The 17,394-nt window shown below is 39.5% G+C and overlaps 2 protein-coding genes across 3 annotated transcripts in view; one reads left to right on the top strand and one right to left on the bottom strand.

Annotated features, from left to right (window-relative positions):
• Positions 1 to 14,322, bottom strand: part of dcp1a (decapping mRNA 1A) — a 40,506-nt gene extending 26,184 nt beyond the window's left edge. Inside the window, exons 1-2 of the mRNA XM_048606622.1 lie at positions 13,916 to 14,322; positions 5,333 to 5,373 (exon numbers count right to left, since the gene is read on the bottom strand). Of these exons, the coding sequence (XP_048462579.1) occupies positions 5,333 to 5,373; positions 13,916 to 14,128 (254 nt within the window). The 5' untranslated portion in view covers positions 14,129 to 14,322. The remainder of the gene's footprint in view (positions 1 to 5,332; positions 5,374 to 13,915) is intronic.
• The window catches only part of LOC109932210 (protein bicaudal D homolog 2), a 229,611-nt gene that overhangs the window by 145,291 nt on the left and 66,926 nt on the right, over positions 1 to 17,394 (top strand). The window lies entirely within an intron of this gene.

The raw sequence follows: 17,394 nt of genomic DNA, 5'->3' as shown, positions 1-17,394 counted from the left end.
ATGTGTTGTAGTAGAAATATTTTGAAGTCCTAATACACACAGGTGTAACAGAACTCTCTTATTCAGCGTGCGTCCTGACATCAAACCAATCTTTAAGCTCACAACTAAGTTGAGGATCTAAATTCTTAAGTGTTGGTGGATGAAATCATCTTGATGGTAGTGCTTTTGTTCAAGTTAAATAATACAGAATCCTTCAAGAAACTTAATTCAACCTTACATCGTCACGTACTTATCCGTGTTTAAAAAGAATCCATGTACAGTCAAAATTTGTTACTCAAATAAAGCATGTCTCCATCTCCAAAACATCAGTTATGCTTTTGGAAGATGTCTTTTCTACTTGTAGGATCATACATGAGTAACCACAGAAAAACTGATTAAATGCTACAAAGGAACAATTGACCTAATGTTTTTGGCAACGTTGAGACTTAGAGGAAATCAATTTGTTTTTATCCTCCTAATTTCTATTCTGCAGCAGCAGAAACAGGACTTAGCTGAAAGATAAATTGGTATATGTGAAACTGAATAAATCTTTTCAAAAATAAAAGAACAAAGAACAGTTCAACATAGGAACACGCCCTTCAGCCCACCAAAACTGCACCAATACATGACTTTCTAAATTAAAAATCTTTTACCTCTACATGGTCTGTATTTCTCTATTCACTACCTATTCATCTGTCACGATACCTCAAATGTTGCTGTTGTATTGACCTCCACCATCTCTGGCAATGGACTCATCACCCTTGGTGTACAAAATTTGCCTCCCATCTCCTTTAAAAACTTACCTCCTTGTACATTAAAAGTATGCATCTAGTATTTGACATTTGTACCCTGGGGGAAAAAAAAAGACTGACTATCCATGTCTCTGAATTTTGTAAACTTCTGTCCGGGTGCCCCTCCTCCTTCAATGTTCAACTGAGAATGAACCAAGTTTGACCAATCTCTCTTCATAGCTTAAACCATCAAAACCAGGCAACAGCCTAGTAAACCATTTCTGCACCCTCTCCAAAGTCTGCACATCCTTCTGTTCGTGTGGTGATCAGAAGATTCCAAATGCGACCTAACTAAAGTTCAACATGACTTGTCAATTTTCATATTCTATGCTCTGATAGACAAAGGCAAGCATGCCATATGCCTTTTTAATCACCTATCCGCTTGCATTGCCACCTTCAGGGAGCTGTGGACTTGTATGCCTAGAATCCCTCAATGTTCTGCCATTTACTATATACTTCACTCCTGCATTAGATCTTCCAAAATGCACATCACACATGGAGTTGATTAAATTCCATTTCTTCACCCAAGTCTCCAACCTGCTGTATCCTCCGGCAATTCTCCTCACTATTGACAGCTCCCCTAATCTTTGGGTCATCTGCAAATTTACTGATCAGGCCCCCTACATTCTCCTTCAAAATTATTTATATATTATTACAAACAAACAAAAGGTCCCAGCATTGATCCGTGAGGAATTTCATGAGACACAGATCTCCAGTTGGGAAAAGACCTTTCCACCTCTACGCTGTCTTCTATGACTAAGCCAGGTCCACATCCATCTTACCACCTACTACAGATGCCAGGTGACTTCACCTTTTCTATCAGCCAGCCCTGAGGGACCTTGTCAAAGGCCCTTCTAAAGTCTATCTACCATCATGCCCTCAATCATCTTTGTGATTTCCTTAAAAAACTCAAGTTTGAGACATGTTGCCGATTGCTAATCAGTCCATCTTTTTTGAAGATCTGAGTAAATCCTATCCCTAAGAATCTTCTCCAACAATTTCACCAACACTGAGGTAAGGCTCACCAGCCTGTAATCTCCCAGATTATCCCTGTTGCCCTTCTTAAGGGAAAGGAACAACTTTGGTAATGTTCCAGTCCCCTGGAACCTGTCCTGTGAGCAAAGAGGACACAAGATTTAATAAAAGGACCCAGCAACTTCATCTTCCTCCCTCAGAATTCTGAGATAGATCCCATCAAGTTTTGGGGATTTCTTTACCTTAACACTTTTCAAAATATCCAACACCACCTCCATTTTTATATTGAATGCCTGAGAGTGTCAATATACCTTTCCCAGGACTCATCATCTACCACGTCCTTCTCCTTTGTGAAAACCAATGCAAACTTTCCATTAAGGACCTCACCCACTTCCTCTGGGTCCATGCGTAAATTCCTCCTTTGTCCTTGAGTGGACCTACTCTTCCCCTAACTACCCTCCTGCTCTCAATGTATGTATGAAACACATTGCTTAATCCTATTTGCCAATTTCCTAATATGGGGAGGCAATGGCCTAGTCGTATTATTGCTTGACTTTTAATCCAGGGACCCAGGTAATGATCTGGGGACCTGGGTTCAAATCCCTCCACAGCAGATAGTGGAATTCAATAAAAGTCTGGAATTCAGAGTCTAACAATGACCATGAATCTATTGCCAATTGTCAGAAAAACCCATCTGGTTCATTAATGTTCGTTCGGAAAGGGAACTGCCATCCTTTCTTGGTATAGCCTACATGTGACTCCAAACCCACAGCAATGTGGTTGACTCCTAACTGCTGTATGGATAATTAGAGATGGGCAATAAATGCTGGCCTAGCCAGTGATGCCCTCATCCCGTGAATGAATAAATAAAAGAAACTACTTTAAAAGTTCTTTCCTGCTATCTTTGTATTCTTGAAGGGTTCTGACTTCAGTTACCCAAAACTTGCATATGCCACCTTTCTCTTTCTAAAAAAAATGTTCTCAATTTTTCATCATCCAAGGATCCTGAATCTTGCCATCCTTACCCTTCATTTTCACAGGAACATGCTAGTCCTGAACTCTAATCAATTAGCCTTCCAGAAGATTCCCACATGCCAGATGTGGAATTACCCTCAAACAGCTGTCCCCCAATCTAAATTCCTCAGTCCTGCCTAAAGTGTGGTAGCTGGCCTTCCCTCAATTAAGTGCTTTCACCAAAGGACTATTCTTATCTTTATCCATCAGTAACTTAAGAATTATGGTCACTGTTAAATGTTTTTAATTTTATAATTGGCTACACATTTTGCATGCTAACTGCACACATAGAATTTTTGACGTACAGTAATTATCCACAGACACCACTATTTCTCATTAAATCATAAATTTTAATTTGGTCAAATAATTTATTTACCAAATTTGAAGCTTATCACCCACTGCACTAACCAGTCCCACGTTACTGGCATCTGTACTATGTTTTCCAAGGATTTTCTGCAGAGTATAAGTTAGATGTGAGAAAGCTGGGCTGAAAAACATTGTCACCAGACTTCTTCAATTTCCAAAGCATTGCTTGTAGATACTACAATTGGATGGGAAGACAAAGGGAAATTATGTGGATGGAAACATAGGAGATATGGTTAGTAAGTTTGCAGATGACACCAAAATTGGAGGTATAATGGACAGAGAATGTTACTTCGGAGTACAATGGGATCTTGAACAGATGCGCCAACGGGCTGAGGATTGGCCAATAAAGTTTCATTTAGATAAACATGAGATGCTGCTTTTTGAAAAGGCAAATCAGGGCAGGATTTATACAATTAACGTAAGGTCCTGGGGCATGTTCCTGAACAAAGATGTTGGAGTGCAAGTTCAGAGCACTGGTCAGTGCATTGAGTATAGGAGTTGGGAGGTTATGTTGCAGCTGTACAGGACATTGGTTAAGGCACTTTTGGAATACTGCGTGCAATTCTGGTCTTCCTCCTATGGGAAGGAGAAACGTTGTGAAAATTGAAAAAGATACAGAAGAGATTTACAAAGATGTTGTCAGGGTTGGAGGGTTTGAGCTATAGGGAGAGGCTTAATAGACTGGGGCTATTTTCCCTGGAGTGTCAGAGGCTGAAGGGTGACCTTTTTGATATTTATAAAATCATGAGGGGCACGGATAGGGTAAATAGACAAGGTCTTGTTCCAGGGTTGGTGAGTCCAAAACTAAAGGGCATTGGTTTAAGGTGAGAGGGGCAAGATTTAAAAAGGGACCCAAGGGGCAACTTTTTCACACAAAGGGTGGTGTGTGTATGAAATGAGATGCCAGAGGAAGTAGTGGAGGCTGGTACAATTACAACATATTAAAAAGGCATCGGGATGGGTATACGAAGGAAGGGTTTAGACGGATATGGGCCAAATGCTGGCAAAAAGGACTAGATTAATTGAGGATATCTGTTTGGCATGGACGAGTCGGACTGTAGGCTCTGTTTCTGTGCTGTACACCTCTATGACTCTATAAGCTAACTAGTACCACAAAATGGCAAAAGTATCAGCAATATGGAAAATGAATTTGGAAAATCTGTAGTGTTCTTGAAGTTATAATTATTGTTTATGGATGGCCAGCAAATTGAATGACTTTAGGGCTGTGCCTAAACAAGAAAGAAAAAAGTTTGAAATAATGCACTCATATTTTACAACTGAAGCAAAAGTTTACATGCCATCTGATTTGTTCATTATACCTACTTTAGTAGATCAAAGTTCAGAACAACAAATTTTGTTCCCTAATTATCTCTTTCCCTCTCAAAAAAGCAGCAAATGATATTTTCCACATCCTCAGCATGTCCATGACACATAGGCATCACATGGTATAGATAGTCTTGTAAACACTGATAACTACATTTTAGTTTAATGGCAAAGTATGCTTTGTCTTTGTTGGAGCTTTGTTAGTCATTTTGACTTATTTCAGTTTGATTGGACAACATTACGACATGCTGTTCCTAAATATGGCATTTGCTGCAATGAGTGTCACACTTACTTCTCTAATAAAAGCCCAAAAAGTGTTTTCAAGTCAAATAACTACTTGTTGCCATTGCATAGGCAAATAAAGCAACCACATCTTATATAACCACATCCAAAGCAGCACTGAAATAAATAATAATTTCACCTGTTTAAAGACATTAGTCGAGTGATAAATGCTAGTCAGGACACTTCCCCAGCTCCTCTTGAACCAGTAATAATTCACATTCACACAAGTTGGCTGAAACAAGTGGCATCTTGACAAAGCAGCATTCTTTCAGTATTGCTTTGAATGGTCTACCTAGATTATTTGGTCTCACGACTGTTTCTAATCACCTTCACTGGTTGAAACTGGAGCACTGAACATAGTCACTGAGCAACATTAACGGTTGATTACGGTGTTTAAAAGTAGATCACTTAATCGTTACATTTAATATGGTTCTGAAATACATTACTAGACAATTTTCATTCTTGACTTGTCCTTCCAGGTCAGCGAGTGGTATTGAAATATATCATTGGTTAAATGATTCTAAAATGTGTTGTCCTGTTTTGGGATATAGAAGAGTACATCTTGAAACACAGTTCACTGCAAGTTGTATTTAAAAACATACCTGGTATAGACAAACAAAGTACCTTCTATATCAGTCTTCTCCTGTGTAAGAAGAAGAAGAAAAAAAAAAAGAGTTAAACCATCCAACGGCAAGGTAAAAATTGCCTCTTGCATTGCAGTGCTTAATACTGTAAATTTGTGAACTACCCAAGAAATTCTTCAAAACTCAGGAAATTAGATTACAGCTCTGGTTTAACAGCTACTAATTCAAGTTGAATTCCTCTCAATTATGAGAATTACTACTTTTCTGCAGACTACTAGTCATAGAAGGCAGAGGGTAGGATGCTTTTTGGAATGGACGATTGTGACTTGTGGTGTTCCACAGTGATCATGCTGGGACCTGGGCTGTTTGTGATCTACACAAGTGATTTGGAGGAAAACGTAGTTGGTCAAATCAGTAAGTTTACAGACAATACAAAGATTGGCAGAGTTACCAATAGTGAGCAGGATTGTCAGAGGATACAGCAGGGTATAGATCAGTTGGAGATATGGGTGGAAAAATGGCAGATGGAGTTTAATCCGGACAAATGTGAGGTGATGCATTTTGGAAGGTCAAGTACTGTTAGAAATTATACAGTAAATGGCAGAACCCTTAGCAGTACTGCTTTGCTGAGGGATCTAGGTATGTAGGTCCACAAGTTTTTCCGCACAAAGGGCAGTGAATGCCTGGAACACACTGCCAAAGGAGGTGGTGGAAGCAGACACAATAGCAGGATTCAAGAAGCATCTGGACGAATACATGAATAGGAAGAGAATAGAGGGATGTGGATTCTGTAAGTGAAGACAAGATTAGTATGGAAGGGCAAAATGTGTCAGCACAGGCTTGGAGAGCCAAAAGGGGTCGTTCCTGTGCAGTATTGTTCTCTGTACTAGGTGCAGCATGATAGTTCACCCTTTCAAAACAATAATAAGAGTAATCATGGTGCAGACTTTGACAGCAGCCAAGATGATGTTGTCAGCCTGCCCCACCAAGCTTCTAATTGAAAGAAAACCACTCAATGGATGGATTAAAAAAGATCACAATAGAATCATGGAACAGTTGCAGCACAGGAGATAGCCATTTAGCTAGTTATGTTAGCACCAACTCTCTGCAAGAGCATCAGCTAATCTCACTCCACAATCCTTTCCACATAGCTGTGAAATCTTTGTTTCCCTTCAGATACTTAGCCAATTCTCTTCTGCTAATGATCCTTTCAGGACCATCAACAGTTAAATAAGGAATCCAACTACCAGTAATTAAGTGGTAAAACTACACCACAACATTTCACTTGTTTAATAAAATCAAACTGCATTATAAATCAGAAAGAATTCAACAAATTAAGCCCTATCACATCAACCCAATTGCTTATTTGGACTTACGCTGCAAATTCAGTTCTACTTTCAATCGTAAAGAGTTCCCTTCTTGTACAAACTCCACAGGGTTCATTTACTTTTTGTGGAATTAATTCAAAAGATGTTATGGAAGTCTTGCTATTAATTCTTGAATTCATGACTCTGGATTCCAAAACTCCAGTACTGACCACCCTGAGCCTCCACTAGTGGCTTAAAACATTAGAGAGAACACTCCTTGGTCCCCTATAGTTTCAAACAGGAATGAAGTTGATTACTTCCAGCAGAATTCCAGTTACAATAAAGGTTAAGTGACTTTTACTAAGGATTTCAGCAGATTTATTTCATTAACTTGTGGCTAAATAAATATTCCAGCTGTTTTACCTTTTGCCAATTTTAGCTTATAGAGAATATCAGCTCCAAATTGCAGGCTACAGCATGGACTATCGATTGTGTATTTATACTACTTAAGCTGTAGGTGGTCTGGTGTTATCTCATACAATAGCCAAGTTTGTGGATTCCACAAAAAATAGATGGCAAGGCAAGCAGTAACGATGGCACAAAAGAAAGCGTCAGCAGAGGGATATACACAGGTTAAGTGAATGGACCTAAATTTTACAGATGGAATATAGTGTGGGGAAATGTGAGGTTATGCACTTTGGCAGGAAATTTAGAAGAGCTGAATATTATTTAAATGGAGAAAGACTGCAGAAAGTTACAAACAGATGGATTTGGGAGTCCTCGTACATGAATCATAAAATGCTAGCATAAGTTCAGTGGGTAATAGGGAGGGCAAGAAGAATGCTGGCCTTCATTTCAAAGGGAACAGAGTCTAAAAATAAAGACGTTTTGCTAAAACTATACGAAAGAAGTAGTCAGACTATAGCTAGAATACTGAAAAATTTTAGATTCCTTATTGAAGGAAAGATAATATTGGCATTGGAGGCAATCCAGAGAAGGTTGATTTTGCTGATCCCAGGCATACAGGGATAGTCTAACTAGCAGAGATTGAGTAGACTGGGCCTGTACTCACTAGAACACCGAAGTATGACAGGTGACCTCATTGAAATATATGAGATTCTTAGGGGACATGCCAGGGTAAGTGCTGAAAGGTTGTTTCCCTTTCTGGGAGAGTTTAGGACCAGAGAGCATAATCTCAGACTGAGGGGTCACAAATCTAAGATTGTAATAAAAGAGAAATTTCTTCTCTGAGAGGGTAGTGAATCTGTGGAATTCTTCATTGCAGAGGGCTGATGAAGTTGATTTTTAAATCAGTAATAAGGGTTATGGGGAAAAGGCAGGAAAGTGGAGTTGAGGACTCTCAGATTAGACATGATCTTACTGAATTGGCAGCGCAGACTTGATGGACTAAATGCCTACTTCTACTTCTACCTCTTATGGACAACCAAGAAACTACAAGCGACAGAAGACACAAAGGTGACAGTCTCTTTGCTGCCTTATCAAACACAGCCAGTCTTGCTTGCCAAGTCCGGCCAAACTGAATTTAGAAATAGCTGAAAACAAAGAGTTTCTCTTTATTCAATGCATCTCAAAGACCATGAAACACAAACGGTCAGTTTCTTGATAATAAATGCAAATTAATTTCCTTTTCATATGCAGAAATGTCTTAAATCTGGGCAATTACATAAATAACTTGTCAATTAGTGCAATAACTACAATCATCATTGCCAGGATTTTTCAATGGCCATATTGTTATTTCTGCAGCCTGGAGGCAAGTGACACATGGGTTCACTGTGGAATACCCAATGCAATAGACCCTAAAAGGAATTGATTGGGAAATTAAAGACTATCTTTTACACTGCAGTACTCACACCGTGCAGTCTAACCCTGACATCCACCCCACCATTCCTTCTTTCCCCAGTTCTTTTGTTACATAAAAGTGAAATGTAATACCAGTCCACATATGACTGCCACTCCTCAAAAACATCAGTCCCTTGTCTCAACATTATTAAAAATCAACCCGTTTTGAAATATTTATACGTCCCCCTGCAGCATGTGAGACGTGAAACTGGGCTTCCTGGTCTACAGGTAGGGACATTACCAATGTACCAAAACAGCCCTCAGTCCCATGTCTCCAGTTCTTTCATTATGCCCACCTGCTGTTTATGATTTTAAATTTCTAGCTGTTCACCTCCAAAGTTACAACAGCCCTGATCTTAAGTATAATAAATTCTAAGCCTGTTTGAATTTACTTCAGGATTGATTTTACCTAGTTCTCAACCAGATAGCTCCATTTTCCACAAGTTAAAACATTAATCCACAAAACCCCAGAGTTATAGTCTAAAATGTGCAATTTATAGATTAGCTACTCTCAACACTTTTGAAAACACATTTGAATCTGCCTCCACTACATTCTCAGGTGTTACGTTCAGGATCTTACTGTCGGTATTTTTTTGCCAGTAACTTTACACTAACATCCTGTTCTGACCCTTCTGCGAATTGGAAATCTTCCTCCATTTTCTGTACCTGGGCCATTCAATGTTTCAATCACCGAGATCAAACTTTCCTCAGCAAAGCAATCCCAGCTACTCCAATTTGTTTATTACTTAAAAACTGGGAACAGAAATGGAAACAATAAATCCACAAGTCTTCTTTCAATAAAGAATCTTTCACAGGTTAAGTCAAATAAAATTGCAATTTCCCTCAAAGTTGACATGACCTCCCTCTACACCAAATGGCCTTCAGATTTGGAAGATTTCTACTGAGGCTCATCACACAGCACAAGGATTAAATGAGCCCCATGAAAAATGGGCAGGGAACGGAGTGGTAATTATTGGGCCCCGATGGTGGGAGGAGGGGGTCAAGTTCATTTAATTGCAACTTTTATGTTTTTTTTAATATCAGCAGCTCTGTGAGATCTGACAGCAACTTATCCAAATGGCGAGAGTTTACAGAGCTCCGAGATACAGAGGGGTCTTGGTGTCCTGATGCATGAATCGCAAATGGTTAGCCTGCAATTAACAAGTAATTGGAAACCCTTTATTCATTCAAGGGATGGGGGCTTCGCTGTCCAGGCAGCATTTATTGTCCGTCCCTGATTGCCCAGAGGACAGTTCAGAGTCAACCACATTGCTGTGGGTCTGAAGTCACACGTAGGCCAGATCAGGAAAGAATGGCAGTTTCCTTCCCTGAAAGACATAGTGAACCGGATGGGCTTTTCCAACAATCGACAATGGATTCACAGTCATCAGTAGATGCTTAATTCCAGATATCTATTGAATCCAAATTTCACCATCTGCCGTGGCGGGATTTGAACCCAGGTCCCCAGAACATGATCTGGGTCTCTGGATTAACAGTCTAGCGATAATAACACCAGGCCATTGCCTCCACTGACACATCTGTTCCACGTGTCAATTGCTTCATTCAGTTAGCACATTATATAATTCAGGCTACAAATAGGGCTTTAAACTAAAAGGATGGTTGGTGGTGGTGGGAGGTTTATTTGAAGAAAAGTTTAAGAAATATTTTTTAAAAATAATCAAGGAAACAATGCAGTATAGCAATTTGGGTGAAGATGAGAGAATGGGACAGAACACGATATATGGAGTAAATACACCATTTGGCCTTCAAGCCAGTTATGCTAGTCAATATGACCAAGGCTAATCAGATTGTAGTCTTTAGGACACTTCTTTTCCATTTTCCCCAATAACTCAGTCTTCCAAAGTCCCAGAAACATAGGTAGAGTTATAAATAGTTGTGCTGTAGGTTGTCCATATATTTTTTCATATGGAAAAGGATCTTGGATAAGATAGCTAATTAGCTGTACTGCCTGGATGCAACGTTAACATGTTTCCTGTTCACATGGGAAGGAGGGCAGAGAAAGATATTTTTTGCTACCAGGTAATAGGCTTCTTTACAGCTCAATGATCATAACCGACAGTAAAGGATCTTGTTGGTCAGAGAGAAAAGGCTGCTTGACTCTGCAAGGTATCACAGCTGGATGCAAGAGAGAGAGAGATGGTCCCTATTTGAAGAGGCACATTCTGCAGCCTTCTACAAATCCTAGGAGATTTGTTATGCTGCGGGAAGCAGCATCAAAGAGGCTTTGCTTCCAGTAGTAGCTTTAACAAGCTCCCATACAAAAAAAATGGGCAAAGCATTTAGAGACAGTAATCTAAATGTTTTTGTTCAAGAAAACAGGATATGAACCCATTGGAAGCTGAATAAACTGTTGACTACTTGTCAAAGGACTGTATTTCCCTGGAGAGTATAATAGGTCTAAGTACACAATGGGAATGTAGATTCTACAGAAGAATGGGCAAATCATGTCTAACTAACTTGACGGAGTTTTCTGAAGTAGTAGCAGTAAGGTTCAATGAGATTAATGCTGTTGATGCATGTATGGACTTTCAGGTGGTGTTAGATAAGGTGCTACACAACAGATTTGAGGGGAAAATTATGGATCATGGTATAAGAGGGACAGTAACAATGTGAATACACAATCAGCTGAGCGGTAGGAAACAGACAGTTATGGTCAATGGATTTTTTTGGGGGTTGGAGGAAGATTTGCAATGCAGTTCCACGGGTCAGCATTGCGATCTTTCCTCTCCTAATATAGAGACATAGAAAATAGGAACAGGAGTAGGCTATTTGGGCCCTTTAAACCTCCTCTACAATTCAATAGGATCATGGCTGATCATCCAACTCAGTACCGTGTTTTCACTTTCTCCCCATACCTTTTGATCCCATTAGTCTCAAGAACTAGATCCAACTAACTCCTTCTTGAAATATATATTAAATAATCTAGGTTTTGGTGTGCAGGAGTTAAGTTCAAAAAGTTTTCAGATAACACAAAACTTGCAAGAATTGTAAAATGCAAGGATGATAGTGTTGGATTCCAGAAGGCCACTGACAAGTTTATGATAGGGGCAGAAAAATTTCAATGCAGAGAAGAATTTTGCTGGGAAGAACATTGAAAGACAATATAAAATAAATGGTAGAATTCTAAGGGAGTGTAGGAGCAGACAGACCTGGGTGCCTATGTGCAGAAGTCATTGAAAGTGGTAAGACAAATATAGAGACAGCAATAAGTAAAGCATACATATTTCTTGGCCTTAGTAATTGGGTCATAGAGTTCAATAGCAAAGAGATGGACTTGTACAAGACACTTTTTAAGACCTCACCTTGAGTATGGTGCACAGTACTGGCACCACATATTAGGAAGAATGTAAAAGCATTGAAAAGAGTGCAGAATCTATTTACAAAAATAGTTCTAAGGATGAGGAACTTAAGTTACGAGGGTAGATTGAAGTAGTTAGCCTTCTCTGCAAGAAGTGTAGATCTGATGGATATTTTCAAAATCATGAGAGAACTGGATACAGTGAATAGGGGAAAACAACTCTTACTTGTAAAAAAAAAAGAGCAAGAACAAAAAAGTGTATAAAAACTTAAAGTGACCTGCAAAAGAACCAGGGTGAAGTAAGGACAAGATTTTTCAATTAGCAGGAAGTTAGGGTCTGGAATATACTAGCTGAAGCATGGTGAAATCTGTTTCCATTGGGATATTCAAGAGGGTTTTGGGAGATTATTTCTATCCAATTACGTGGAATGTTGCACGGGGCAGGGGTGAAGCAGGAGATTGGCACTTTATAATGATGCTCATTAATGCACTCAAAGACATAATGGCCTCCTTGTGCACTGTGACACTTCTCTAAAATTGTTTGTTTCCATTTTGTCAGCAACTTATAGTCTTAATATATTTCAGTCAATTGTGACAAAGTTTTAAAGTATGAAATCTTATTGAGCCATTCTTTGAACCATCATCTGAAAATTCAAATATCCTTTTTAAAAATGTTTCCAATCTCAAATACTATACTTCATAGCAAATTCAAAAGAAAAATTGCAGGATGCTAGGAGTCTGATGATGAAAAGGTAGATATTCTATTGATTTAGCAGGATAGGAAACCACATATCCAAGCTTGTCCAGAATACATAAAATAGACAGTATATGTTGTATAAAAGGAAGCATAAAGTATCTAATTTCACATGAATTAACAAAATTATCAAATGAATTTCAACATAGGCAAATATGGTTCAGTAATGAAAAGCCCTGATTCAACAGCAGCTGAAATACTGCAAGCAGTTCAAGAGTAACACCATAGCAAAGATACGTTAGCCTCGGAAGGAGTGCAGTATAGATTTTACCAGATTGATTCAGGGACTCAGTGACCCAACAGAATTGGGTCATTTGCATTTCCAGAGACGTCATTTGTCCTATATTTCTGTACCTTTCATGAGGTAGTCATCTAAGAGACGAACTACAGTCACTTCTTTCAACTCCCATTGTGGCTTGGTGTAGTCACAACATGTTCTCGTTAACCCGAGGCTGTTGGCAAAATGCTCAAAGAGCAGCCAAACATGCAGATGACAGGCTCTAATTCCACATTATTTTCATTCACTGAATTTCTTGAAGACTCCATCAACCCCAGATGAAGTGTCCCTTCGATCATTTCGTAAGAGTTGGTCACGCTGCCTGGACTGTACAGATTAAACTACAATGGACAAACCACATATTAAGCCTGTATTCTTGACCATTTATAAAGGTTAATGGGAACAAATAAGGGAGGTACAGAGAAGTTATTTCTACTGGTCAGTGAGTCTGATTACAAAGGTATAGTACATCTAAGAATTTGAACCAGGCCTTGCAGGAGTGCAATTAGGAAACACTTTTCACGGACAAAGGGTGAAAAGTTTGGACTCTTCTTTCAACAGTAACTGCTGTAAGGTCGATCGATTTTTCTTAACCAAAGAAACTGAAGGATTTGGCCGAAGAAGAGCATATGGACTCACATCACAATTCAATGCTAGTCTCAAGCCACTTGAACCTTTTCAAGAAACTTTAGTAATGTTAATTGATGATTAAGGGAAGATATTGGTTAAACATAAGTGAATGAAAATAACAGAAGGTTATGTTTCATAGCGCAGGATAAAGTCTGGTGCGAAGAGTCTCGTATGCAACATGAACCAGTATGGAATTACTGAGTATAAAAGGTCTTCAAGCTGTTTAATGCTGACCGTTAAGTTTCTACCTTCTCATTTAACTTCAACACTCAGACCTTCAAGATATTAGACGTGAACAAATTTGTGCTGCAGGGCCAAAAGCAAACTGCAGAGACATAGCCGCCTTTCGAAAACTTCAAAAGGCTTCCCAGGCAAGTAAAGCAATTCATACAGATCGCTGCCGTTTTGGTTATCTTTTTTTCCCCCGGCACGAAATTAAGAAACACCATCTTACCCACTCACTGGCCTTTGGGTTAAAAGTATACAACGCAACCTGGCTGGTCACATCAACGATACTGGAGATGAAAGGGTCATTTTGTTTCAAGGCAGAGAGGCTTATATCGCGGCCTTTACTCAGGGCCTCCATGTTGGATTTCCTGAGCTGTGTAAAGGAGAAACTCAAGAAGTGTTCCCTCCCCCTGACCTCCTTCCCGGAAAGACAAACCATTCACTGCAGCAAAATATCCGCACGCCTCAACACTTCCAATTTGCAGATTCAAATGGAGCTTTTTTTTCCGATTCACATCGGTAAAACATTAGCGCAGTTTTTTTTAAATGAGGGATAAAATTGTGAAGGTTGAGTGTTACCCCCCAAAAAAAATCCCCTCCTCATATAAGAAGGGATTGTTTTTTATTCTTCGGCGACAATTTTGCAGCCATCATTTGTCCCTCGTGCCACAGGATTATTTATTCCAAAGTGAACGTGTCACTACCACTTGTTAAAACAGACACATCAACGTATTGTTAATGAGTGTAATTCACGCGAGCTCAAAAGTAAATTTATTCAACCGGTGTGTCCCTTGTAATCCGCAGAAATGACAGTGGCAAAGCTTGGGTAGATTTTTTAGTCATCAACCTTATAAATGGTGAGGTACCCCATAAAAAAGCAAACGTATGCATATGATTAAGTGGTACAGTAAACAGATGCATATACAGTAAGGAGCAGTTCGCTCGTTATTTATTTCGAATTTCAGTCCATTATAAGAAATCACTTCGCGCACGCAACTCACTGCAAAGTCCTGACCGTACCCTGAAATACAAATAACTGCTTCGTGTGCACACATTGACTTATTTTGGAGAGTCATTGTTGATTTTTTTTTTCTACAAATTATAGAATGCCAGTGGGATGCTACTCAACCACAAAAACTCACATTTCCTCTATAAAAAAATAAAGAACTGCGGGTGCTGGAAATCAGAATTAAAAAAACAAATTGCTGGCGAGACGGATAGTAGGAACTGCTGGAGAATCTGACGTTTCGGGTTTGGACCCTTCAGAAAATTTTCAAATTTGACAAATATTTCCTGTTTTCAGCAATACCGAAGTTTTGTGCAATTAAACTACTTCAAAAAATAATTATTTCAAACATGTAACAACTGACAGGCCTCTAAAATTGCAAAATTGTTCATTAAGAGTTGAGCAATGGAGATTGTTCATCTGCACTTTTCAAATTTTGCGTGATAATGATTTTGAAAGTGTAACTGTACGTGAATCAGAAGAGTTTTGTTTTCTGGCAGGGATACAAAAGGAGGTAGGGTTGGGAATGGGCAGTGGTTTGAGATTGATAAGAGACATAAACAGGCTATGAGGTTGACCCCTTAGTCTAGGGACATGGTTCTTCCTTTAGGACTTCTGTTGAGTGAATGTGCATCAGGTCCCATATTCCAATCTTGGATGAATGTTCCTGTTGTGTTTCCCATAGTCCAAGGCAAGATTGTATACAGAGAAACTTCCTCATCAGCCACTGAAACATGCTGTGGCATAATGTTCTGCCATCTGGAGGTGGCAAGGCCTCCTGGGGAGTATATTTGAGACCTCCTGCAACCATTGGGTACCTCAGGGGCAGGAGTGAATCTTGTCTATTCTCTTGTCTTGGGGAGCCTGTGTGATATATTTATGTACATTATCCAAGAATGTGTGTCCTCTTTCAATATTTGAGGGGCTGTTTCTCAACATTTTGTTACATCTTAGCCATCCAGTGCATTGTGGGGTAGTCAGATTGAAGGACTTTTCAAATTTTCTGAAAGGGTCCAGACCCGAAACGTCAGCTTTCCTGCTCCTCTGACGCTGCTTGGCCTGCTGTGTTCATCCAGCTCTACACCTTGTTATCTCAGAAATTGCTGGCGATACCTAGCAGGTTTGGTAACATCTGTGGAGACAATCAGGGTTAACGTTTCGGGTCCAGTGACCCTTCTGAAGAAGGCAATTTCTGTTTATGCTCCCAATTCCTCTATTGTGCAGATGAACAATCTCCATTGCTCAACTCTTAATAAACAATTTTGCAATTTTAGAGGCCTGTCAGTTGTTACATGTTTGAAATAATTATTTATTGAAGCAGTTTAATTGCACAAAACTTGAGTATTGCTGAAAACAGGCAAATTTTGTCAAAGCTTTTCATCTTTAAGTCATCAGGGCATTCAAATAAATACCAATACATATATAGCATTTTACATTGAATGAGTAAAGGTAAAGTGATCAAAGTCTTATCAGACCACAGGGCTACTCTCTCATTAGAGAGAGATAACAAGTGGTGGTTTAACCTGAGGGCCACCACACCTGAGGTAAGGGGGAAAGGTTGAAAAAGGTTAATTCTTCTTCGTAATTGTCACTGGTGCAAGAATTGAACCAAGGCACTTGTATTAACTCTGCATTGCAAACCAGCTCGCCAGCCAACTGAGCTGAAGGAACCCTTTCAAAAAAGAGAGTACTGTTTGATTGGCAAATTGATTCAGTTCAATGATGACTGACAGTTAACCACCAAGCCTTGTTTACATGCAAACCAAGCAGATTTGCTCTAATTGGTCAAGCCACTATCCCAAGGAATGAAAAAGGGAATGGCTGTGATGGTCCAGTAAAATAGTTGTGGAGAGTGGAGATCCAAAGACGAGATAATAATGATTTTGAAAGTGTAACTAAGTGAATCAGAAGAGTTTTGTTTTCTGGCAGGGATACAAAAGGAAGTAGGGTTGGGAATGGGCAGTGGTTTGAGATTGATAAGAGACATAAACAGGCTATGAGGTTGACCCCTTAGTCTAGGGATATGGTTCTTCCTTTAGGACTTATGTTGAGTGAATGTGCATCAGGTCCCATGTTCCAATCTTGGATGAACGCTCCTGTTGTGTTTCCCATAGTCCAAGGCAAGATTGTATACAGAGAAACTTCCTCATCAGCCACTGAAACATGCTGTGGCATAATGTTCTGCCATCTGGAGGTGGCAAGGCCTCCTGAGGAGTATATTTGAGACCTTCTGCAACCATTGGGTACCTCAGGGGCAGGAGTGAATCTTGTCTATTCTCTTGTCTTGAGGAGCCTGTGTGATATATTTATGTACGTTATCCAAGAATGTATGTCCTCTTTCAATATTTGAGGGGCTGTTTCTCAACATTTTGTTACATCTTAGCCATCCAGTGCAATGTGGGGTAGTCAGATTGAAGGACTTATTTTTTAGCATGCTCATGGGCCTGGTAATTAACAGGTCCAGTCAGTGAATTGTTGAGGAAGTTATTTGACCCAACTATCTGATTCTTTTTCTTGGATATATCCATGCTCTGGTGTCCATGGAGATGGAATATCAGTGTCCATCAAGACTGGAGGTCTTTTGTAATCAGTTATGCAGGGCACATAGCACATAGCACCCTTTCTGTGACATATTGGAAGACTCCACTAGAGCTATCTAGCCGTCATTCGAATGGTCCCATGGCCTGCTTGATAACTGT

This window comes from Rhincodon typus, chromosome 16, assembly GCF_021869965.1.
Source record: "Rhincodon typus isolate 14 chromosome 16, sRhiTyp1.1, whole genome shotgun sequence".
In the NCBI taxonomy this organism is placed as follows: Eukaryota; Metazoa; Chordata; class Chondrichthyes; order Orectolobiformes; family Rhincodontidae; genus Rhincodon; species Rhincodon typus.
This window is presented reverse-complemented; position numbering and strand designations above follow the sequence as displayed.